General features: G+C 42.4%; 10 protein-coding genes across 10 annotated transcripts; 7 read left to right on the forward strand and 3 right to left on the reverse strand.

The window, feature by feature from the left end:
- Nucleotides 1–146: 146 nt before the first annotated feature.
- Nucleotides 147–4,817, forward strand: IL334_003223 (uncharacterized protein; the record flags this gene model as incomplete). The annotated part of the gene is made up of 18 exons (XM_062934959.1): nucleotides 147–761; nucleotides 831–900; nucleotides 1,019–1,078; nucleotides 1,149–1,361; nucleotides 1,427–1,709; nucleotides 1,761–1,922; nucleotides 1,980–2,152; nucleotides 2,202–2,651; nucleotides 2,712–2,865; nucleotides 2,920–2,967; nucleotides 3,018–3,159; nucleotides 3,215–3,360; nucleotides 3,416–3,712; nucleotides 3,769–4,106; nucleotides 4,160–4,202; nucleotides 4,267–4,403; nucleotides 4,476–4,619; nucleotides 4,687–4,817. 18 exons carry the CDS (start codon nucleotides 147–149, stop codon nucleotides 4,815–4,817), a joined length of 3,606 nt encoding a protein of 1,201 aa, XP_062791010.1.
- A 706-nt stretch (nucleotides 4,818–5,523) lies between these two features.
- On the forward strand, nucleotides 5,524–6,047 carry IL334_003224 (uncharacterized protein; the record flags this gene model as incomplete). Its single annotated transcript, XM_062934960.1, has 2 exons — nucleotides 5,524–5,625; nucleotides 5,766–6,047. 2 exons carry the CDS (start codon nucleotides 5,524–5,526, stop codon nucleotides 6,045–6,047), a joined length of 384 nt encoding a protein of 127 aa, XP_062791011.1.
- Nucleotides 6,048–6,275: 228 nt separating this feature from the next.
- IL334_003225 (uncharacterized protein) lies at nucleotides 6,276–9,867 on the reverse strand (the record flags this gene model as incomplete). The annotated part of the gene is made up of 14 exons (XM_062934961.1): nucleotides 6,276–6,371; nucleotides 6,442–6,615; nucleotides 6,699–7,114; nucleotides 7,172–7,512; nucleotides 7,567–7,659; nucleotides 7,724–7,992; nucleotides 8,056–8,254; nucleotides 8,306–8,652; nucleotides 8,703–8,766; nucleotides 8,824–8,905; nucleotides 8,958–9,057; nucleotides 9,118–9,494; nucleotides 9,562–9,661; nucleotides 9,763–9,867. The coding sequence occupies 14 exons, from the start codon at nucleotides 9,865–9,867 to the stop codon at nucleotides 6,276–6,278; spliced, it is 2,763 nt and encodes a 920-aa protein (XP_062791012.1).
- A 680-nt stretch (nucleotides 9,868–10,547) lies between these two features.
- IL334_003226 (uncharacterized protein) lies at nucleotides 10,548–11,722 on the forward strand (the record flags this gene model as incomplete). The annotated part of the gene is made up of 2 exons (XM_062934962.1): nucleotides 10,548–10,585; nucleotides 10,681–11,722. The coding sequence occupies 2 exons, from the start codon at nucleotides 10,548–10,550 to the stop codon at nucleotides 11,720–11,722; spliced, it is 1,080 nt and encodes a 359-aa protein (XP_062791013.1).
- A 262-nt stretch (nucleotides 11,723–11,984) lies between these two features.
- On the reverse strand, nucleotides 11,985–14,398 carry IL334_003227 (uncharacterized protein; the record flags this gene model as incomplete). Its single annotated transcript, XM_062934963.1, has 7 exons — nucleotides 11,985–12,047; nucleotides 12,108–12,258; nucleotides 12,359–12,722; nucleotides 12,776–12,801; nucleotides 12,856–13,459; nucleotides 13,543–13,765; nucleotides 13,835–14,398. The coding sequence occupies 7 exons, from the start codon at nucleotides 14,396–14,398 to the stop codon at nucleotides 11,985–11,987; spliced, it is 1,995 nt and encodes a 664-aa protein (XP_062791014.1).
- Nucleotides 14,399–14,590: 192 nt separating this feature from the next.
- Nucleotides 14,591–15,929, forward strand: IL334_003228 (uncharacterized protein; the record flags this gene model as incomplete). The annotated part of the gene is made up of 5 exons (XM_062934964.1): nucleotides 14,591–14,701; nucleotides 14,810–14,938; nucleotides 15,046–15,544; nucleotides 15,632–15,771; nucleotides 15,870–15,929. The coding sequence occupies 5 exons, from the start codon at nucleotides 14,591–14,593 to the stop codon at nucleotides 15,927–15,929; spliced, it is 939 nt and encodes a 312-aa protein (XP_062791015.1).
- Nucleotides 15,930–16,382: 453 nt separating this feature from the next.
- IL334_003229 (aspartate-semialdehyde dehydrogenase) lies at nucleotides 16,383–17,829 on the reverse strand (the record flags this gene model as incomplete). Its single annotated transcript, XM_062934965.1, has 3 exons — nucleotides 16,383–17,206; nucleotides 17,350–17,579; nucleotides 17,762–17,829. 3 exons carry the CDS (start codon nucleotides 17,827–17,829, stop codon nucleotides 16,383–16,385), a joined length of 1,122 nt encoding a protein of 373 aa, XP_062791016.1.
- Nucleotides 17,830–18,184: 355 nt separating this feature from the next.
- On the forward strand, nucleotides 18,185–18,818 carry IL334_003230 (uncharacterized protein; the record flags this gene model as incomplete). Its single annotated transcript, XM_062934966.1, has 4 exons — nucleotides 18,185–18,234; nucleotides 18,313–18,423; nucleotides 18,523–18,621; nucleotides 18,737–18,818. 4 exons carry the CDS (start codon nucleotides 18,185–18,187, stop codon nucleotides 18,816–18,818), a joined length of 342 nt encoding a protein of 113 aa, XP_062791017.1.
- Nucleotides 18,819–19,168: 350 nt separating this feature from the next.
- On the forward strand, nucleotides 19,169–20,778 carry IL334_003231 (uncharacterized protein; the record flags this gene model as incomplete). Its single annotated transcript, XM_062934967.1, has 4 exons — nucleotides 19,169–19,642; nucleotides 19,773–20,115; nucleotides 20,258–20,591; nucleotides 20,673–20,778. 4 exons carry the CDS (start codon nucleotides 19,169–19,171, stop codon nucleotides 20,776–20,778), a joined length of 1,257 nt encoding a protein of 418 aa, XP_062791018.1.
- A 562-nt stretch (nucleotides 20,779–21,340) lies between these two features.
- IL334_003232 (uncharacterized protein) lies at nucleotides 21,341–22,551 on the forward strand (the record flags this gene model as incomplete). The annotated part of the gene is made up of 5 exons (XM_062934968.1): nucleotides 21,341–21,345; nucleotides 21,663–21,712; nucleotides 21,822–21,841; nucleotides 22,048–22,148; nucleotides 22,338–22,551. The coding sequence occupies 5 exons, from the start codon at nucleotides 21,341–21,343 to the stop codon at nucleotides 22,549–22,551; spliced, it is 390 nt and encodes a 129-aa protein (XP_062791019.1).
- Between the last annotated feature and the right edge of the window lie 206 nt (nucleotides 22,552–22,757).

The following is a 22,757-nucleotide window of genomic DNA, read 5'->3' on the forward strand; positions in this document are numbered from 1 at the left end:
CACGTACTCGTATCATATTGGCCACTTTGAATGGTACCCCTCATCTCGACAACAACACAATTTAATCTGTTCAGTTTGATCAGGCTGTAAGCTAGCTTTGAGTGCGTCGCTGTCACGTTCACTATCGGTAGATTCGAAGGGACGACATGAACCTCGACGACGATTCGCCTTCCATCCAATCTAAGAGATCCTCTCCCGATCTATTCTTCCCAGTCTCCGATTCGGAAGAAGAAGAACAGGAAGATGTCGTTGCTGCTTCTGCTACTCTAGGTGGACCTTCATCATCGTCTATCATTCCTCCATCTACGTCATCTTCTAGAGCTAACGGTGGTAGGATAACGCAACAATCACAAAAGGAGGAGTTTCTCGGTTCACAGAATAGTGATGATATAATACCATTAGACACGAAACCTTCTTCTTCTTCATTAGCTGGACCATCAAAAGTTAAACGTACATTATCACAATCACCACCTGCGAATATACCAATAGGGTTCGAACAAGGTTATCTGGGTGAATTCGTCTGTGAAGGGTGGAGTTTGTCAAAAGGTAAAGGATATTGTTCACCTGGAAGTAAAGTAATCTTTGAAAGACCGAAACCTAAAAATCAACTTGAAGATGACAAAGCTATAATAGCTAGAGGTAAAGAGAAAGTAGGGCCAGCACGATTAGTCAATGGGAAAGTAGTGGGAGCAAAAGGAAAACCTATAGGTGGGAAACAAGTCACATTAGGTTCAATGATGGGAAAGAAAACGCAGACTGCTGTAAGCTGGATCGCTCGCTCCGTCATTGGCAATGTTCAGCTGATAGGGGACTTGATTGATCTGACATAGCCTCCAAAAAAGGCGAATGGGAAACCTGTGGTAGATTCAATAATCAGGTTTAGGAATGATCGAGGATTCGGTGAGTTACCTGTGATTTTATATAGAAAATCGAGTTAGCTAATCTCGATATTGTCCTAGAGGGTAAGTTGATGTGTCGAAGGGGTCCAAGGAAGGATCCAAGCTTATGTTTGCTTCAGTTGGGAGGCTTTCGGTACAGGAAGCAGGATCCTTGACCCATTTACTAGACACTGGCATCAGTAAGTCAATACCTCGGTATTGATCTCCCTCCCTTTCGTTCACGCCAGATTGGCTAATACATATACTCAGTCGAATTGTCAGGCCATGTGATTGATTGTCCCCAAAGTCTGTCAACGGGATGTACAATTTTATTGAACGTGAAAGTATATCTTGCTCGTAAAGCGTTTGAGAAGGTTGAAAAAGTCGGAAGGAAGGAGGAAGGGTCGTTCTGGCAAGAACAGAAGGAAACTACAGAGGAAGAAGCCATGAGGAAAAGGAAAGATGCTCTCGGTGCTCTTTTCAGTGAGTTGATCGGCCGTTTGCTTCAGTATAGAATGTGAGGAACTTACTGACTTCGACTGCAAAAGGTCGAATTGGCGTTAAACCACTTCGTTCAAACGCTCTTCTCCTAGCTCAGAAGAAGAATGGTGCAGCAGAAATCAACGAAACTTCCCTTGAACACTTTTCTGATTTCCCAAAACCTAAACGCAGTCCTAGTCCATCTAAAGGAAGCAATGCTTCCGGAGATAAAGGCAAAGAGAAAGCTTCGGCTGCCAACAGCGATGATGAAGACGAAAACGAAGATAGTGGCGATGAAGCTGAAAAACTGGATGATAGACAATTGAACGAGATTGATTCCATCTACCGAAAGTACGTGGACCTACTTTTGTTATCCTGTACCTGAGCTGACAAGCCGGGTAGAGCTCAACAAGGTGATAACCAGCTGGAAGAGACTGATCCACCTAATACCTTCTTGTACACCCTTCGACCGTATCAGAAACAAGCTTTGACGTGGATGAGCGCGAGAGAAAAGGGTGATGAGAGTATAAGGGATAATCAGACTCTACATCCGTTATGGGAAGAGTGAGTCAATTTACCTATTCTGTCACCGATGTGCCATGACTGACATCGTGTTTCTAGATATGCATTCAGGAAGGAGCAAACTGAAGGGCAGCCTATCGAAATCGAGGACGATGATGATTTCGTGGATCCCAGTCGGAAATTCTTCTGGAATCCTTACAGTGGAGAATTAAGCTTGACTTTCCCCACTTCGAATACAAAAGCAAAAGGGGGTATTCTGGCTGATGCTATGGGTAAGTCCGTGTGATTCGTCTTCCAGCCAGTTACTGATAATGTTATTAGGTATGGGTAAAACATGTATGATGGCATCATTGATACACACAAATATTGATGCCGATGTCACATCATCTCCACCTCCAACCACTGAGAACGATGAAGACCCAGCATCGAAAAGACCTAAATTCAAGCAGGTCACATTATCAAATCAATGGCGAGCTATACCAACTGTACCTAAACCAGCCGCGAATGCACCTAGAGGAACATTAGTCGTTTGTCCTGTATCTTTGGCTTCTCAGTGGCATGACGAATTAGGTAAAATGTCTGAAAAGGGTACTATCACTTCTTTCATGTGGTATGGAAACGATAGAGTAGATATTGAAAGACTATTAGCTCAAGAAGGAAAGAAAAAAGTAGATGTGATCATCACTTCTTATGGTACTCTAGCGAGTGAATATCAAAAATGGAAGAAAAACAAAGATAAACCTTCTTACGAAGGTGGAAGCTTATACGACCGTGAGTCTCTCATTCTGTTCCGATTTCAGACGAGTAGCTGACACCCGTTGGAATGTATAGACGAATTCTTGAGAATCGTGCTTGATGAAGCTCATAACATCAAGAACAGAACTGCTCACATATCGAAAGCTTGTTATGAACTCAAAGGTCAAAGGAGATGGGCTCTGACTGGTACTCCGATTGTTAACCGTCTGGATGATCTCTATTCTCTTCTGTGAGCCAGAAGTTCTGTCAGTTCTGAAAACAGGGCAACTGATGTGCTTGGCAGACATTTCCTCCGACTGGAGCCATGGGGTCATTATTCCTTCTTCAGAAGGTGAGTCGCTGCAGTCGCTTACTTTACCTCAGCTGACTTGCCACTGTTAGTTTCGTTACTATACCATTCCTCAACCAAGATCCGAAGGCCCTTAATGTGGTCCAGTACATTCTCGAATCATGCTTGCTTCGACGGGAAAAAAATATGCGTGATAAAGATGGGAAACTGATTGTCGACCTACCGCCTAAAACAGTCAGTTGCCGGATCACACCAAACTTTCGACCTTAAGCTGACTCTTTTGCCATAGGTGGAAATACAAGTTCTAGATTTTTCACGACCTGAAAGACAGATCTACAAACATCTCGAAGATCGAGCTAAGCGTCGGTTCATTCAATTGGATGCTGAAGGACGAGCAATGTCGAATTATACATCTATCTTGGCAATGCTTATGAAGTGAGCTGTTCATTGTGGATGTTCCAACGTTCATAGCTGACCGATATCAACATAGACTGCGGCAATGCGTGGACCATCCTTTACTAGTCCTGGGCAAAGTGATCGAGGACGATGAGACCGCCGACAAGCTTTTAGATGCCGATACAGGTGACGAGAAGAACAATCTGAAAGACCTCATCGCAATGTATGCTGGAGGAGCTAAATCTGATACCAATTCAGATGGTGAAGAAGTGGATCCTGCATTTGCTGCAAAAGTGCTGAAAGAATTGGGCGAACAAGAGACTACTCCAATTTGTGACATTTGCTCGAATGAAATGTTTGACGAGGTTCTGCTACCTTGTTATCATCGATGGCAAGTTCACCTCCAAACCCACTGGGTGAATGCGGAGCTGACTCATCATTTTACAGCTGTCAAGACTGTATAGTCAACTGGATCGGAACGTGTGAAGATCAAAATAAGCCTGCGTTATGTCCTTCATGTTCGAAAGGACCAATCAAATTATCCGATCTAAGATCAATACAACGACGGAGAAAACGAATCAACCCTATCACAGGTAAATACATAGACGAAAATGGTTTACCATCAATTCAACAAGGAGACAACTCAAATGGAGAGCTTGTCATTGGAAAAGTCGACTTGGTACAAAGTACGAAACTCAGAGCTTTAGTAAGGAAATTGGAGATTATGAGATCAGAAGATCCGGAAGTGAAGGCTTTGGTTTTCAGTCAATTCACCTCTTTCCTTGGTGAGTCACCTCTTATTCTTTGCCTGGGCGACACAGCTGATACGGGGTGATAGATCTCATCGAAACTACTTTGACTAAAGAAGGTATCAGATGGCTGTAAGTCATTTAAGCTGAACATGAATGAATCCACGTGGATACTGACGAGATTCCTGACGAGTAGCCGATTTGACGGATCAATGTCACAAGCTCAAAGAGCAGCTACAATAGAAGAGTTTGGTAAAAAGACCAAAGAACCTCTGATATTACTTATCTCGTTGAAAGCAGGTGGAGTAGGATTGAATTTGACTATGGCTAATCGTGAGTTTATGTCTTCCCTTAATTACATGGGTTACGGTGACTTGTAGACTGATCCCCTTGTGTCTTGCACAGACGTATTCATGATGGATACATGGTGGAATGAAGCTATAGAACAACAAGCTATAGATAGAGTACATAGATTAGGTCAAAACAAGCCTGTATACGTTACTAGGTACATCATAAAAGGTACTGTGGAAAAGAGAATTATGAAAATTCGTAAGTACATTCAAACAATCTCTTCAGCTGATGAGTGACATACTGATAACTCAATTGTTATATATAGAACGGTCAAAGACAGCCTTAGTAAACGCTTCATTATCTGGAGGAGCATCAAAGGAGAAAGGTGCAAGTCTGGCCGATATCAAAAAGATTTTTGGCTTGGATGAGGATGATAGTGAGGATGAGGTCTACTGATCAGCCTTCGCGTCCCAGCGTAACACGAGACTTGCGAGCGTTGTATAAGGGGTAACGTCGACGGGTGGAAGTCGTACGTTCATGTATCATATTGCATGCTGTAAGCCAGATTGTTTTTCACCGAATGCATAGCAGCGTTACATGTCGTCTCGTACTTTCCTTTCCCGAAGACCTGCTGCTCAAGAACGCGTACTGGCGGGTAAAGTGATCTTATCTTTCCCATCCCGTGCCATCGAGAGTCTCTTGATTTTACCCTGAATAGAAATCAAGAAAAAAGACTTTCAGTACGCGTCGTCGATTTATATAAACGTAGCGAAGGATTCCCCTTCAAATTGATATTTGTTGTCTTTTCCATTCTTTCTGTCATCCATACATACATACTTAGATCCAATCTCAAACCTCATACTGCCTCATCGTATCATCCACTGGTCTGGATATATCCTTCTAGCTCTCGTCAATACACTTCAAGTGGTCTGTGACCCGCGTTCTCAACTTTTCCCATTTTTCATTCGACTAAAACATAACTGGCCGGACCAGAATACCAATCAATCTAAAGAACCCGTTTTCCGCTGATTCGTTGATTCGTTGAATTCGTTGAGTTCGTCAACCTTGCACATCTCACAAACTCACGACTCCTTCATCAGCAGAGGTCGAAATCATTTGATTTTACTGTATATCTAAAGAGAGAAAGAAACCCCCCAAAAAAATGAGAATCCCAATTTTATTAGCTGCTCAAATCCAATCTACTCTCGCTTCCACCAGTTCCTCCTCGACAAGTACTAAAGAGAGTTTGAGTATTTCTGGTCCTGTGAGTATATAACTTCCACTGCTTACTGTCTTTTTCGATCCGTTCCGTGGAATGTGTGTCCAAGAGATTTTCAAATCCGCATCGTCAGTTGATCTATCTCACAGCGATCAACTTACTGACCTCTTGATGATCCCTTACAGTCAAAACTCCAATCTTGTACACCAACAACATTCAATTGGACATCAACTTCCGCGCCATACACCATATCCATAATTGAAAAATCCACTCAACAAACTGACCAAGACCAAGACCAAGAGGAATTGGAAATGGTCACTTTGGACGAAAATAAGGTGACTTGGATAGTCGATGTCGTACCTGGAAATCAAGTTAGCATGCTCGTTAAAGATTCTAAAGGGAATACAGCAGAAACTTTAAGTTGGACTGTAGAACATGGTGGTATTGATTGTCTTGATCTCGATTAGCTGGCCTAATCTTGTGATATTCTATAATGGATTCGTCTCATGTAGCGCTATATAATTGTGCGATCATATGATTATATATGAGTAAATATACATCGTCATCCCTCGATGGGTTAACGGGATTCTGCTTTCGTGGTGACAATACAATTTACACATGTCACGCCATCGTTCCATACTAGCTCAATGTCGTGTGCGCTCGAATGTAACCGCCCGATAAACTCATTATACATGTCATATCCTTAATGTAGTCTGATGCAGTCTCGTGACTAAAGCTAACAACGCCACATTCTCCGAACCAGCATTGTAAGTCACTGCGTCTAGATGAAGCTAAAAATCGAGAACAATGTCATCAGCTAATATGTCCCCTGAGCTATGGAACAAACGACCAGTTACTTACCTTGGTATGATGATTGAAGTTAATCTCAAACTTGTTCAAAGCTGTCCATCTGGAATTAGCTTTTGAGGGATCTGATTCTGCTTCTGGATCCGCCAAGAACTTATTCAATGCCGTATTTAAAGAAGATTGATATGACACAAAGACTGATATAGTAGTCATCAATTTCGCGTAGATCTATATACCACCCAACACAAGACAAATCAGCTTCTTCCGCTCTATCAGACTTTCAAGAATGAAGCAAGGGAAGGTGAACTTACACTAAGCAGTTTCGAAGTTGTCAACATACATTGTTTCAAACAAGTATCTAAGAAATCGACGTGATCTCTCAACAGCTGATCAACAGTCTCCACTTTTGATAATTTTTCTTCCAGTGTCCTCCAATTAGGTTCTAATACTTCTCCCGTCGCGAATGCGAGTACTTGTCTGATGAATGCTAACATCCTGGAACGTAATGAAAATATTCGCATTTTCCATTTTTCCATATCTTCATTACCACAATTATTCCTCCATGAAGGTGTCTTTTGTTCCAGCCACATTGCAGATAAAGCAGATTCTAGATGGTGCAGATGTAAGAGGAATCTGAAGATCAATTGATATCGCGTTATTGTTTTCCGTGACATCACAAGTGACAATGGGAATTTCACCGAATAATCGAATGCCAATGCATCGATTGCTATTTGACATGAATTTCAGCTATCCTGCAAATCTCATCTTAAGATTGCTCACTCACCTAACAGCGTCCTTTCTTTCTCAGATCTTCTACCACCCTCATCATCATGTCCATCACCCATCGCAAAATCCAATTCGCCGTCCTCCGTCAAGCTTCCAGTCTTACTGACAATCTTCAGTAACCAGTCATATAGACCTTGGGATTGCATGACGACCTTCAAATCATCTTTGTACGGATCGTTGGAGCTTGAACTTGCTGGATTACGTACTGCTAGATCTAACAACGATTGGAGCTTGACCAGAGATGTTGCTTTTGCAGGTTTACGCAATTCAGATCCGGCCAAATCCAGGAAGTTGGTAAGAAAATCAGATTGATCCAGGAAGAAAAAGTGTTTCATGGACCTTTTGTTTTCAGTGTCAGCTTGGATTCTACTTCAAATCGAGCTTCATACACACCGCAGATGTGGGATAAGTTCCTGCTCGTCTATCATAAGCTTGAGTAACGTCCTATTTGCATAGATATACGCGTCCTCTATACGCTTGTAGAACCTATAAATGCATGTTAGCTGTGCTTGCTAGGATAGACCGGGCAGCTGAATGAACAGTCACTGACTTGGGCTCATTTAGTACTACCATTCCATCCCCTTCCACTACTCCGACCTCGGTAGGCTTCTTCACTTCAATTCCGCATTCTCGAATGACATTTAGGTATTTTCCAGCGAGTAATATCTTATGTTTCCAAGGTTGAAGAAATGCAGGTATACATGCTCCGCCAGGGAGACGACTTGTACCTTGCCTTGGGGGCGGAGCGCCTGCACCGAGAGAAGGGGTAGTCTTACCGGAGGACGCTTTAGTCGCAGTTAAGGACGATCCATCGCGCAACTGAGTCAAGATATTAGCTGATTCAGGCTCCGAGACGTCTGGCTCAGCTATTCGCACACTTACTGTGTATCTCCTTTCCCAATACTCGTCTGTATAATCGCTTTCCAGTACACCTTTCGTTATATGACCGCTCTCTTTCACCATGAATTCCTCAAAGGGATCTGCAAGATATCCCGTTGATATCCACTGAACGAGCATTCTGCAGAAGGGTTGTGCGGCGTGCATAAGAAGCGTCGAGTGAAGTGTCGAAGCAGTAGGATCCCTGAAATGTGTTATCAGCTGATATTCCGGATTCTTGAATGAATCGACTGACCCGCTCATTGTAGCTTCCCTCTCGCAGATGATTCCTAATATTTCTCCTCCCAGTACAGGTCCACCACCACCTATCAGGCCTTCCTGAGCTTTCAGGTTCTTCATCAACCCTTTCAATCCTGCTCCTCCTAGACCAAGCTCTTCTGCCATTCCGCCTAATCCATCATCATCGTCCGATACATCAGAAGCATTTTGCCCAGATTCATCGGCTTCTAGCGATAAACACAGACCTGCTAAGAGAGACATGGTATGTAGCGTTGGATGTAGGTGAAAATATAGGGTTTGAAGAGTAAACGTGGGTGATGATAGGAAAAGGGATTCCAGTTGAGCAGTGAGTACTCGGTATTCCTGCAACACTATTAGCTGACATCTGTTATTGCGTTTGTTGATCAGCCTACCTTGAGCATGGCCCTAATTCCACTACTTAAAGCGTGACTGACCATCCCGTATTCTGGTGAATTGCTATGGTACTGTAAGCTACATCGCCTCGTATCGCCTACCATCAATGGAGGGGCTTACCGGAACTCGACAGATGCTTCTACAGCTGTGAAGCATGTTGCTAGCGGTAAAAGCCTCTCTACCAAGGACAACAGCGAGGGGTCTGAAAAGCCCATCAGTCTTCTGAAGCTTCGGATGCAGTCGACAGCACATACCTAACGATGGATCTATTTTCCATCTAGCACCCTTTGACGCTTGTTCTTCATCTAATGGATCATATCCTTCATCATACTTTATCAGGGCCCCTTCTACGCCCTACGATTATTGTCAGCTTACCATAGTCATCGACGAGCCACTCAGTAGAAGACAACTCACTTGTAGTACGAACAACAAATCTTCGCATATCCAAGCTTCTTGTATTTCCAACGGTACACCATCAAGAGCTCTTGTTTGTACCTCCGTTGCGTCATCGAGGCCATCAGCAAGTGAGAGTTCAGCAACTCTTTCGGGCAATTTTCCGTTCTTCTTCCGACTATCTTGTTCCAGAGTCGGCCTGGCGGAAGGAATAGGTGGTTGTGTGGATCTCGAGGATGAGGGTCTAGGTGGATCTCGATGTCTCGAAGAGGAAGATGAAGGTCTTGGTAGTTGTGGTTGTGGTTGTGGTTGTGATTGTGCACGATCTATCGGACGACTTGATGAAGTACGACGTGAAGGTTCCAGCCGTTCTCTTTCTCTTTCTTTAGATGGTCCATCTAAGATAGAGATGGTTAGCAACGGTATGGGCTGACACCCGCCAGATCAGACCTCTATTGTACATACCTGCTCGAGCTGATAGTTGCATACCATCTGCACTTCGCTCTAGCTCTTCCAAAATAGCATTCGGTTTGACTCTTCTGACAGAGGCTAAAGTGCCGACAAACTAGTACGGCGATCTTGTCATCAGTGTTGGACGACAGGGAGCGAGACTCCCCATGATGTGAGAGCTAATGTGATGTTTGATTACATGTTAACATGACATACCTGATTCAGCTCCTTCTCAGAGACACTTATCCTACTTGATGTAGTCCTTTTCCTTGGTTTCGGTGTAAAAGGAACCGTCGAGCCAGAAGGGACTCTTGATGACATCTCTGGCCGGTTCTCTCCTTTCTGTCTTCTTTTCTGAGCAGAAAGATGTCTATGATGCTTTGTGTTGCGATAAGACTAAATATGACGGTGGGAGAAGTGAGTTACCCGTTTATCACCTCATTTATTGACACTTACTTTTCGACGCGTGAAGGTTAAGGATTAATGACAAACGCGTGTATTTGGTTCCGTTCTCCATTTAAGTGGTCAGAGGGTGGCGAAAAAAGAAACATTGCCAATGTTCATCAGGTGAATCATCAAATGTGGCACACTCGCTGATCTTATAATCTTATAAATAAGGACTTGCTGAGAGAGGGATGAAGGGAGTAGTGTTTGTGAGTTGTATTATCTAGGTGATGGAACGAATGAAAGGGATGAGAGGGCGATACAATCTACAAAAAGGGCCGCACGAAAAGTTTGTCCAGAGGTAGAACTCATCCTTTATGTGTTTGAGTGTATGTTTGAGATATCCCTCAAACTGTGTTATCATATCCTTACTTGTCTATCTGCGTACTGATCGTGCTGCATAGGGCACATTGAAATCATATATACTGAATGGCAGACATTGTGTTGTTCGGTCTTCCCTGAAACCAAATTTAAAGTAAATACACATTCAAAAACAAAGCATAATCAAGCCAAAGGTCGTCTCGCATTTGATCGCGTAGGTAAATCAATACAGTCAAATGAATTCAGTCAAAAGTCTAGGTTCAACTCACCTCCTGTGCGTATTCCCCTCTCTCTCTCTCTCCTCTGCATCTCTTCCTCACTCACTACGTCAAGCTGAATACTGACAGATCATGACTTTGCTATACACAGAGCTGACCTCGAAGATCTCTCTGTGGAGATATCCAATCTCTCCCATCATCTTTCGCATAAGACACCTTCATCCCCTGCAGCTCCGAAATCCTCAACTGCATCTCGTTTGTCGAAACTGATATCACATGTTCTACCTTCCCGATCGGTCTCACTCCGTAAAAGAGGGACAGGAAAATACAAGGATGTCGATGCTAGACCACTTATCTTCAGAAGAGGTTCAGATGATTCCGACCAGACTCTCGTTGATCCCTCAAACAACGAACTTAGTGCTGAAGAACTGTTAAATCTCTTAGCTCCGTCGATGACAAGATTACAAAGATTGAGCCGTAAAGTAGCTGCTTCAAATAATGGATTCAGTTCTACTGATTATTCAGTCAAAAGTACATTTAACGACATCTGTACACAATTCTTAGACTTGCTTCAGTCTCTCCGATGTCCTTCTTCCTCGGATCCGGATACAGATCCGGATTACAAGGGAAATGACGACCCGAGAGACGATTCAGAAGAATTGGAAATGCGTAATTTAATGTTATCAGCTCTGACCAAGAAGCTTCAAATAGAGAACAATAGGTGTTCATCTCTATCTCCTTCTTTGATAGATGCGAGAAATCCATTCATAATCCATTCATCTTCCTTGAGCTCCGAATCTAAGATACGATCAATTTCCAGCTTGGAATCAAGACCAAGCACAGTGAAGGGGATGAAATTTGCTGGAAACGATTTTGTGGATACGGAAATACTTCTATCACCTTCTATCCATCCGAAAAGATTTAGTAAACCTATCAAAATAGACCACAAAAACATCGATATCGATAAGGATAAGGTTGGAGGAACAGAAGATGAGATCAATACTGTAGGGAGTTTCTCTTCTTTCCTAAGCAAATATCAAAATTCAACTAACTCACGTCACATTGATAATATGAACAATCCTTGGGCTCAAAATGTAATTAGATTGGGCAGTTTTCAAGCTAGTTTACTGTTCTCAAATAGTCCAATAGCTGTCAGGAAATTAAGTGGAAATAATCCAAATCCATTTCTATGAGTTGATCGAGCGAGGTCAGTGATGTCGGTGAAAAGGCGCTTCCCCGTATGGAGATATCAAGATCCAAATGTATTGTAATGCCTGGTAGATAGTCTAGCTTAATTGTAGCGATATTTCACATATACCTTAATTTAGCCAGAACTCTAGTACTTGAGATGATCTCCATACACATAGCGTCTATATGCATGATTGTTCTACAATATCTGTTTTGTCATTGACATGCCTCGTCAGACTTGGCTAAAAGAGGCGTGACACCACTATATCACAGAATCTCACCGTCCCTATCACCCCTGTCGAATCGCGCTTCATCGAAATAAGTAACTCTCTGATCCCACAATGAGATTAGCTATCTACTGATCCCCGTACTTGAAGCTGAAAGACTCACAATTTTCCTTCCGCCAAAAAATCTGCCATCTAGTTCTTTGATAGCTCTCCAAGCACCTGCCATTCCCGAGAAGACCACGAAAATCCTCAAACATTCTTCTGGTTCAGGAGGCGGAGGTTCAACCATATGTAGAACAACTCTTTCAACGATCCTTTATGATCACGTGTTAAATCAGTATAAAGCCATCGACAGGGGCAAGGGAGAGGGAAAGCAAGTAAAGGATAGGGCGCCGAAATGGGACTATGACTTACCCATGTTTACTACATTCTTCACCTATCTCATCACTTAACTCTTCATCTACTTCATCCACGCTCCCAACTAAACCAACCAGACATATGACTCTGCTTTCTTCACCTTTCTTTCCTCTTTGATCTACGAGTCTTGCATCTTCGTTCGCGTTAACAATTCTTCCTCTTGCATTTGTAGCTTGAACCCATTTTCGATTTTTGGCATTTGCAGCTGCAGCTTTTTGTTTCGCTAGTTGTCTTTTGGATAATTGTTCTCCTGGTTTCAGTTGAGGTTGATTGGTCACATGTTCTGCTGTTAACGCATGAAGAAGACCCTCATTTCGTATTCCAAGAGTGGATCCTTCTTGATGACCCCATTTTCGCATCACTACAGACCGATGTTAGCTGGACTCTGACACTAAAATGAGTTTGCTGACTCACTCTTCTCAGCAAAAGTTCCGTTACCACTGCATGTTATATCAGCTAGGATCTTTCCAATATGTATATGAGGTGTGGCTTACCTGTCTTCGGTATCGGCTAAAATAGGTGCATTTACAGGTGGCACTGGTAGAGAAGGTGCCGATTGTCCACCTCCAGCAAGTGCTTTGAATTTTGCCGCTATCGCTTCAGCGGCTTTCTTTCTTTCTTCGAGCATCTTTGCGAAATCGTCTTTCTCAGCGTTTGAAATGCTAGGTGTCGGTACTGGGGCTGAGGACGAGGAAGACAATCCGAAACCTGGGATATCAGATGATGATGCATTGGAAGGCATGTCAAACGAGGATTGGGATGGCGGTGCGAAAGAGGGTGGTGGTCGTGGTGATTGTGGTGATTGGAACGAGGGTGGAGCAGGTGCGTATGATGAAGGGGCGAAAGAAGGTGGTGCGACGCCTTGGGACATTGCTATTCTTCTAGCATATGCGTCATCTCCACTTGCAGAATTTTGAGACAGAGCTGCCCTCCTTGCATAAGCATCATCACTGCTGGCGGGTTGCGAAGACAAAGCTGCCCTTCTAGCATAAGCATCGTCTCCTGAAGCTGAAGGAGCTGCAATGGAAGGCGGAGGAGGGAATTTATTCGTGGATGCAGACTCGTTATATATCTTAGGAGGAGCGAACATTTTTGGAGCTAATATATTTGTTTTCAAGATCGATATCAGCCTGGTCAGTGGCTATCCCTTAGATGAAAAGGAGAAGAAAAAAAAAACTCACCATCTCTTCTTGGTGCATCATCTTCACTATCAGTATAATAACTACTTTCACCACTACTCAAGCCTTGAGCTTTCCTTCTTCTCTCTTCAAGTAATTTGATCCTTCTTTCTTCTCTCAATTTCTTTCTATACTGTTGATATTCACCTAGATCGTTTGGCCTATTAGGATCATATTGTTCTTCCGGATCGAATGTCGGCAAGAGCGGTTGGAAGTTGTTCTTCCTCTGTACATGCATACCCAGATATGATTAGTGAACACCGTACTAAACACTGATGAAGTATACCAAGCCTACCTTTTTCTTTTTCTTCTTCTTTTTGTCGTCGCCTTCTCTTCCTCTCTTCCCTTTTGTATCCAAGATCATTGCTGGAGCTTTAGCCAGTGGCAATCCATCTGGACCAAACTGTATTTCATCTTCATTCTGTTCTAAAGTTGATAATCCTACTCCTGCGCCTGGAGTCGGAGCTATGGTAATGATAGGTTCGGCAGATCTTATTGTATCAACTCTACTTTCTGTCACCCCACTTTCACTTCCGAGTCCGGTTGTAGGTGTTGGTGCACTTGCGATTGAAGAAGTGAATCCACTTGGACGAGTAGTTGCAGGAGCAGGTTTCGGTTTATTCACTCTTGGAGCGAATTTCAATGCTGCTGACCATTCTCCGGGTTTTTGTATCTGAGGCTTTGGTTCATTCGTATGTGTTCCCGTGGAAGATGAACTGGAAGAAGATGCTTGTGATTGATTCAGCGATTGAGCTTGAGCTTGTGCTTGTGCTTGAGAAGATGATTGTTCGTTAGATTGTTGCTTTTCCCCATTCACGTTGGGAATGGAGGTGAACTTGATTCCTCCGTATAAGGACATTTTCCTTCGTAGACCAGTCTATCTTTTCAATTCCTCACTAGCTAAGATAATGTCAAGCAGTGGGCTGTTGAGCAACTGTCTAATTTGTATATGGTTTCAACATGTCAATGGACTGGAGAAGAAGACGATGTGATACATGAGAAGCGGAGATTTAAGCTGATCTCCGGAGTCAACGAATAGATCCGAATTCATATGAAATGTGTTGACAACGAAGAGTATCATAGTGATGATGGTGTTCATAATGGAAATGTAGATTCACACATTCAACTTGGCCAAATACAACTAGAAGAGATGAGCTTACGAGTCAGTACTCCAATCTGTGATTCTGCTTGAGTAGTAATCTATCTGGTAGCGAGATATACCATTCGTCATGTGAGTCAAACTCTCTCGTTGTTTCTCTGCATTTGGCAGATCCAGATCAAGTATTCTTCGCTCACATGGAATGTGAAATATAGGGCACCCAAATTCCCAAATAGGTTTGGACCTCGAAAGTCAAATACATCCACACCTGCACCGGGTGACGAGGGGCCTTATGTTCCTGTAAGTGAACAGAGCGAATCCAGAAATACGCAAATTTTACCCAACTTGAAGCGATATCATCTCCGTCAATAGAATTGCTAATATCCTCTGGATACTTTGGATCATAGACACCAGCAGATCGATTATCATATGCCGATACACCGCGACCATTCAAATCAGCCAATTTCGTATCGAAATTACCCTCTAGAACAGCGACTACATCAACTTCCATAGTCAGGAAAAACGCTAAACAGATATTAACTTTGGAGAGAGAAAGATTGAGCGGTGGAGATGGTTTCTTATCTGCTGTTCATACAGCTGCTAAAGCAAGAGGTGAAGTCATTGATATAACAAAGAAAAAAAAGAGTACAGGAGGTGGAATCGCAAATCTCGGAAAGCCAAGAGGTAATATAGCAAATTTGATGAAAGGTAGAATGAAAAGAGATTCAACAGGTCTATCAAGTATCACAGGTAATGGTAATGGAGAAGATAGTGTGAATCCATCAGGAACTACTACTCCTGCCATCGAAGATGAAGATGATGATGGAATGGATGTTGACAACACAACAACAATACCAATAAAAGTTGATCCAGAGAGTAATGAACCAAGAAAAGAAATCATCACTTGTGAGTTCTCTTACATCTTGTTTCTTAACCAACCGCGAGTCTTATCAAAACTGAATTTCAGAAGCTGACCAATCATCAACTCCATAGATCATACACCAACGGCACCACCATCATTACTACCTCCGAAGAAATACTGCGATATAACAGGACTACACGCTCAATATACTGATCCGAGAACGAAACTGAGATATAAAGGGTTGGATGTGTGGCATGTCGTTAGGGGACTGGTAAGTTTGTTTTTCTTCCCTGTCCTCTCTTCGAATCAATCATCTTCTACTTCCATTTCAGATATACGAACTTCTACTGATCAAACGATGTTATTTAGGGTCCTGGTGGTGATCAAGCATATTTGAGTTTGCGAAATGCACAAACCAGTTTGAAATAATGCGGTTTGACTACATCCCTCAGTTTCAACCTAAGTCAAACAAACTATTGTACGAATACTGTATTACTCTGTATTATAGATGTGTTATGAATTATGACGTTTCAATGCGCTAGTACGGTAGGATAGAGCAGTACTGCGCCAAAATGCACTGATCGCAACTGCCAATCGTGTATGGTTTTGATGACGAAGTTCTGAACATAGATTGAAGGGGTCGATCCCTACCGAAGAACAAATCGGTACGATCGCCTGGGATGCAAGTGGAGTGGTTAGACATTTGACACTTCCACATGACCACCTTGCTTTTCGCTTTCATCAACATCAATTACATGCAATTACATGACAATGCGTTTAAATGAAAAATGCATGTTGGACATATGAGTTGATGTCTTTTGTTTGATATCCCAGCTACCTGAATCGTCTATATACCTCCACACCACATTACTGGTCCCCGATCTAAACGATCAACCCCTTCTCCACAGCTATCTCGGCATTCATAATACTACTTGTAGCGGCACCTAATCTGACATTATCAATGAGACAAACGAATTTGACGTCAAAGACAGGACATGGTCTAATTCTTCCAACAGAGACACATGCACCATTATGTAAATCTCTATCTAATCTAGGTTGAGGTCTATCAGGTAAATCATGTACGACAATAGCTTGTTCAGGTGCTGAAGGTACATTTAATTCTTGTGCCTCACATTTAAATTCTCTAAAAGCTTTTTCGATTTCTTCGATGCTGGGTTTAGGTCGACTAGAATTGAACTTGACGTTGACGACACCTGTGTGTCCATCTATAACAGGTACTCTTGTTGTAGTAGCGGAAACGTTTATAGGTTTTAGATTTTCTTTTTCGTCAGAATGTAAATTGAATGATTCGTTGTTTGAGTTTAATCCACCTAAGATCTTATTTGTCTCCCATTCGATTTTTTCTTCTTCACCTGATATATGAGGAACGACATTATCTAATATATCCAAAGATGATACACCTGGATAACCTGCACCTGAGATAGCTTGTAATGTGGTGACCATTACTGTTTCTAATGGACCGAAAGCTTTCTCCAATGCAGCGAGAGGAACGACTAATCCGGTCGTGGAACAATTGGCGTTGGTGACTATATAACCTTTTTCAAGCCCAAGTGACTTCTTCTGGTGAGGAATGATAGATAGATGTGATGGATTGACAAGTGGGACTATTAAGGGACATAATGGATCTCTTCTATAGTTTTTAGAGTTGGAGAAGATGATGAGTTCAGCAGATCGAAATGCCTCCTCTGTGATGTCGGACAAGACAGAGTGATAGCACGAGTAGCGACAGGTACATTGATAGGCAGTAGAGAATGTAGTGGTAAAATCGAATTACGAAAATAACGTCAGCACTCAACCCAAGATCTCCGGTCAGAACTCGACGACTAACCAATTTCACCAGCAACATCAGCATCTAAACCACTGAAAACAACACCACATTCACTGAAACCTCCTGAAGTAGGTTTACATTCTTGCACTATCATAGATTTGATATTTTCCGGTATGGGAGTGTTCAATTTCCATTTGGTGATTTTACCATATTGTTGACCTGCTGATCTGGATGATGCTCCCAAAGCGTGGATCTTGAAGTATGGGTGAGATGATAGGAGTTGGATAAATCTGTGCGAGTAGCGAAGCATCTTGTCAGCGTCATTTCGAGCAGCAATGGAAAATGATCTGGGTAGTCCGATTGGGGACTTGGCTGTCTTCTATTGGCACAGCACTCCATAATATCCCCTCATTATTTATAGCAGTCATTTGGTGGCAAAGAACAACAAGGAACAAGGAGTAGCCATACTCACCTTTGTCCAACGGTACCTGTAGCACCTAAGATACCGACTTTGATTTCTTTTCTATCTCCTGCTGACATCGTGGATACAGACTTGTGTTCGCTATTGGAGATATAATCCGTTCGGCTCTAATAAATTGAATATGATGGTTTGTGATATTTAATATGATTCCTACCAGTGAACGAACGCTCAACTTTTTTTTCGACTCACATATAAAATCCCAACCACCAAAGCTCTTTGAACCGAATTCAGGGTACTCCCACCTTGTTTTCACGTGGTTTTCCCTGAACAATATAAATCCCGGATGAAGAAGCCCGAAAGCAGAAAGAACATGAGAAGGGAGATGGGGTTTACATCTCAGTGAAATTCTATATACCACTTTATTGCACGCTCGACTAGGTAGACTCAACAAGATCACAGAGCAGGACAATCAATATGGTATCAGCTCCAGTGTACGACAAATCAGATCCCAAATCTGCTGAAAAGTGAGTCTCGTTCCAGTTCCTCCCTTGGATGAATCAGTCACCCTCTTGATGATCACTGATATCGTATATCTTATTCAGATTATATCCATTCCATTTACCTCTTTCTCCAGAATGGTCAGAACATAAAGATCCTTATGGTCAAACAGCAATGACTGCCGCTGGTGCAGGCATGTTCATCAAACAACCCTTGTGAGTTTCTTCTTTTTCCATATCTTCTGCTTCTATGAGCAAGTATAGTGTACATTGTACGGATGCAGAAGACGTATGCTCAACTGATTACTTGATTAGAATCGTTTGGGGAGCTTTCATCTTATCGGTCATTTCATTCGTCAATCAACAACCTTTGAGACAGGGTAAAGATGCTACTTCACCTTTATTGGTATTAGGGTAAGTTTTTGGGTCGATAACACATACATAGAGAACAAACTCGCTCATATCCTTCGCAATGTCTGCATCATCCGAGACTATCGTATATGCACTGACAATCCTTTCAAACTCGCAGTATGGCTTTTGCAGGTGTTATGGCCAATATAATGCCCAAAATGATGCTTCCACCTGCCGGTCAAACACCTCTTCCTGCATGATCACCGTTTCCGTGGATATGATTTAGTACAATACAAGGGAAAGGTGATAAATAAGGAATTGGAAGAAAATGCATGTTGTAATCACGCTCCTTTTGTTGTTGTGTTTCTCCTTTCTTTGTTCGAGAGGGGTCAAATGCTCCGACCCAAAATGAACAAAACACGCATTGTCCTCTACCTTTCCTTTACCTTTCAACGTTGAAATGAATAAACTGAACCAATCTTCTGATTGAAATATCGAATCATCCTTCTTTCCTTTCCTTCTCTTTTTCAACTGATCTTCCTTCTGTTATCTTGCATATTCGACTAATTGATACATTCGTCTTTCATCTTTTCTTTGACCGCGGTTGAAAATGGATGATCTTTATCAAGCAAAGCTATCAGCTACTCCGTATCCTCCTCCTCATCCGCATCCGCAAGTCCACGTAGGTGATAATCAAACTCCACCCAATCAGGATTACAATCATAGTCACGATGATGCGACTCATACTCGTCCTCTCCACCAACAACAGCAGCAACAACCCATCCCGATACAGTTCCCGAATATATACGTACATCCTTATCCTACCATAGAAAGGGAGAGAGAAAGAACACCTCCTCCAGCTCCTCAACCTAGGACTGAGCAGCCTCCTGTTACAGTGAATGTCACTGCTCTATCTAACGAAGATCAAATTCCAAAAGGCAATGGAAGCAAGATCGGCCCATTTAGAATCACTAAACCACACCCGTTACTTTGGGTTAGCTTGATATTGTCTTTCATAGCTTTGGTATTGGAAGTTCCGAAAGGATCTTTACCTACTTTGACTGGGAGACATAAAGCTTTGAGAGTGAGTCAGCTACCCTATTCCCTCTTAGCCGTCTTTATCACAACTTGTTACTCGTACTGACTGTCGACCCAACCCAACCTACACGAATTTTTAGCTGGATTTTGCGCTGATAAATACAATGTTTCATTAGACACAAGAGAGACTGGTTTCAGAGAAAATAGCACTTTTAACTAAATTATCTACATTCCTTCCACCTCCGCTTTCCAATCTTGTTGCGCCTACAGATCCAAACAATCCATTTTCAGCTTCGCATCTTACGCTAAATGATGATCGTCAATTAGACTTGCTTCGTCTTGCGCCTCATCTCAGATTCTGGAATACGGCTATCGGTGCGCCTTACGGTACTGGGGTGGGTGAAGATGGAAGAGGGTGGTGGTCAATCGAAGATATAGGTCAAGGTGCAAGTGTCGTTAGAAGTAAAGACGGTGAAAGGGAAAAAGAAGTTTGGGTATTGGAAGTTGGTGAAGGTGATGGTAAGTGTGAATTATCTTCTGATCTCACATATATCTACTTGTGGATGCTGAGGATGAAAGTCAAACTCATCCCAGATTTACATTCAAGCTTATCTAACATTGTCACACCTAATATACGCTGATACTTCAATGCTGATTGTAGACAACACCAACACCGTCGCTCTGTCATCTGCCCTCGCTCACTCGCTCTTACTTCGAGATCGACTTCAAGCTGAAATCGAAAGGCTGAAAGCGATTCCATGTCCATCATGTCCCAATCCATCTCCTTTCCATCTCGACTCTATGCAAGCTCACAAAGAGCATGACGACAACGATGAGGCGTATCAGATTGCGAGGAAAGAGGAATGGGAAAGATTGGAAGAAAGAAAGAGACGAGAAAAAGAAAGACAAAAGGAAGTCGAAGAGAGAGAAAGAGAAGTCGCAAGAAGAGAAAAATGGGTTGTGGAAGAGATGAGGAAGATGAGTGAGAAGATTCAGTAAGTATAAGTTGTATGAGGTACTGCAGAACAAGCGAAACAAGTACAATAGCTGAATTAAATTGGATTTTGATCATTCAGTGGTCAAGCTACTGAATTGACTCTCGAAGATCGGATCACCGAAAGGTTAAAGTCTTATCAACGACAATTGAATCACCTGAAAGAGAATGATAAAGTCGAGCTTTAGTTAGCTCTCAGCTGCTCCTTAAGCACGATGAGCAATGCTATGGTCTTGACGACTGACCATATGTGACATGTAAATATCTCTTCCTCACTTCGCGGGATATCTTCTCAGTAGTCAGACCTTATCACTTGTCGGGATATCTGTGAATACATGAACGCCTTAGACACACCACATTTCCACGTTCCGTTCGACTTATATAGACGTGTATATACGATGCATGTGATTGAGAGTGGACCCAACGTTTAACCACATTCCATCTTTTCTGTCTCTGATAATGAAGACAAATTGCTGCTGTACTCAGGTTAGCACCTTGTCCGCTTCAGTCTGTCATTCTAATCACAAATGCAGTTCTTCACCTGCGAGGTAAAAAGGAATGTGCCACATTCAACTTATCCAACTTACTTTTCTGTCGCCCGTCGGTCCGAGCGAGTGGGTATCTCCGCATTTTCACACTTTTAAACCCATTTGGGGGTTGGTGTTGGGAATTGATTTGTTGATTGTATTTCAGACATTGCATTTCTCATACATCTTACATCCACTTTGAACAAGTAACAAGGCAATAACAATGGCGTGAGTACAAGCTTTTACAACAGGCTACAATATGCATAAGCTGACACTGATGGTGTACTCTCTAGGTCGTAAGTTGCCCTTTTCCCTGTGCTGTGCTTGTTTTACCATCAATGATTTGTGTCAGAAGCAGAATGATATGATTGTAAATCAAACGCATATGAGGACGCTGGAAGAGGTTGGATATTTGCAAGAAGCAGTGAGATACAAGAGCGGGAACGGAGAAGGAAGATTATGGGATTCCGAGCCAAGTTCACACGTAATAAAGACAGATGAATTAAACTGACAAAATCATCTTTATCGTTCATTTACTACTTTAGAGGATTCATCAATTGGGCTAAATCGCCTGCTGCGAGACAATATTTCTTCAGTGAGTATCGCATACCTTACTTCTAGACCGAAAGAACTTTCAGAAACTTCATTTCTCGGGCTACAATGTATGAATAAAAAATGGCAAGCTGATAGCTATGGGATTACAGGTACACATTTCTGGGGACCTGTTAGTATTGTTTTTTTTTCCTTCATCGTCCACCTTCACAATTCCGTCCCCTCTCCTCGTACCTTCTCTTCTTCTCATACAGATCTTCCTTCGTCATAGAGTCATCGAGACGGAACATACATGCCATCAACTCATAGAATCGCAGAGTTGAAAATGAAATGACATATCAAAAAATTACTGTGGCTGATACTAACTAAACTTGTCAGGTCGCAAATTGGGGATTACCTTTAGCAGCTCTATCAGATATAGTAAATAGAGATGAAGAATCTATTTCAGGCGTAATGAGTCCTACCTTGGCTGCTTACTCGTGAGTTTTTTTCCTTTTTTTCGGGGTATCGTATCTTGCACCATGTATTTCCGACATGTGGACAGCAAGACTACTCTCGATCAATGTATCGCAGAGACTGGCCTATAATCATGACAAGTCTTTTACTCGTTCTCCTTTGTTTGCCGGACGCTTAAATTCACTTGTATTACCTTGCTGACTCGCTCGCAGGATGATCTTCATGAGATTCGCATGGAGAGTCCAACCTCGAAATTACCTCCTGTTCGCATGTCACGCCACCAACGCTACCGCTCAGTTAGTCCAAGAAGCCCGATTCCTCAATTATTGGCATTTCGGCGGAAGGGAAAAACAACATCCTATCGCAAGTAAAGTCGATGATGTAGCTGAAAAGGGCAAACAAGTCGCAGAGTCTGTGAAAGCGTAAAAAGTGGAACTGAAATTTTGGAGTTGTCGGATTTGACAAATGGAATATGCAATGTATAGATTGGAATAGCTCAGCATTGCCCACTGAAAGGGGAGTATCTATCTATTGCCTGGATCAAACTACTTGTCTAGCATTGTCTAGCAACAGGAAAAGATGTCATGTATACCCATGATAGATATCCACCTTTAATCATCCGATCAAAAACA

The sequence above is a fragment of the Kwoniella shivajii genome, chromosome 4 (assembly GCF_035658355.1).
Source record: "Kwoniella shivajii chromosome 4, complete sequence".
Taxonomy (NCBI): domain Eukaryota; kingdom Fungi; phylum Basidiomycota; class Tremellomycetes; order Tremellales; family Cryptococcaceae; genus Kwoniella; species Kwoniella shivajii.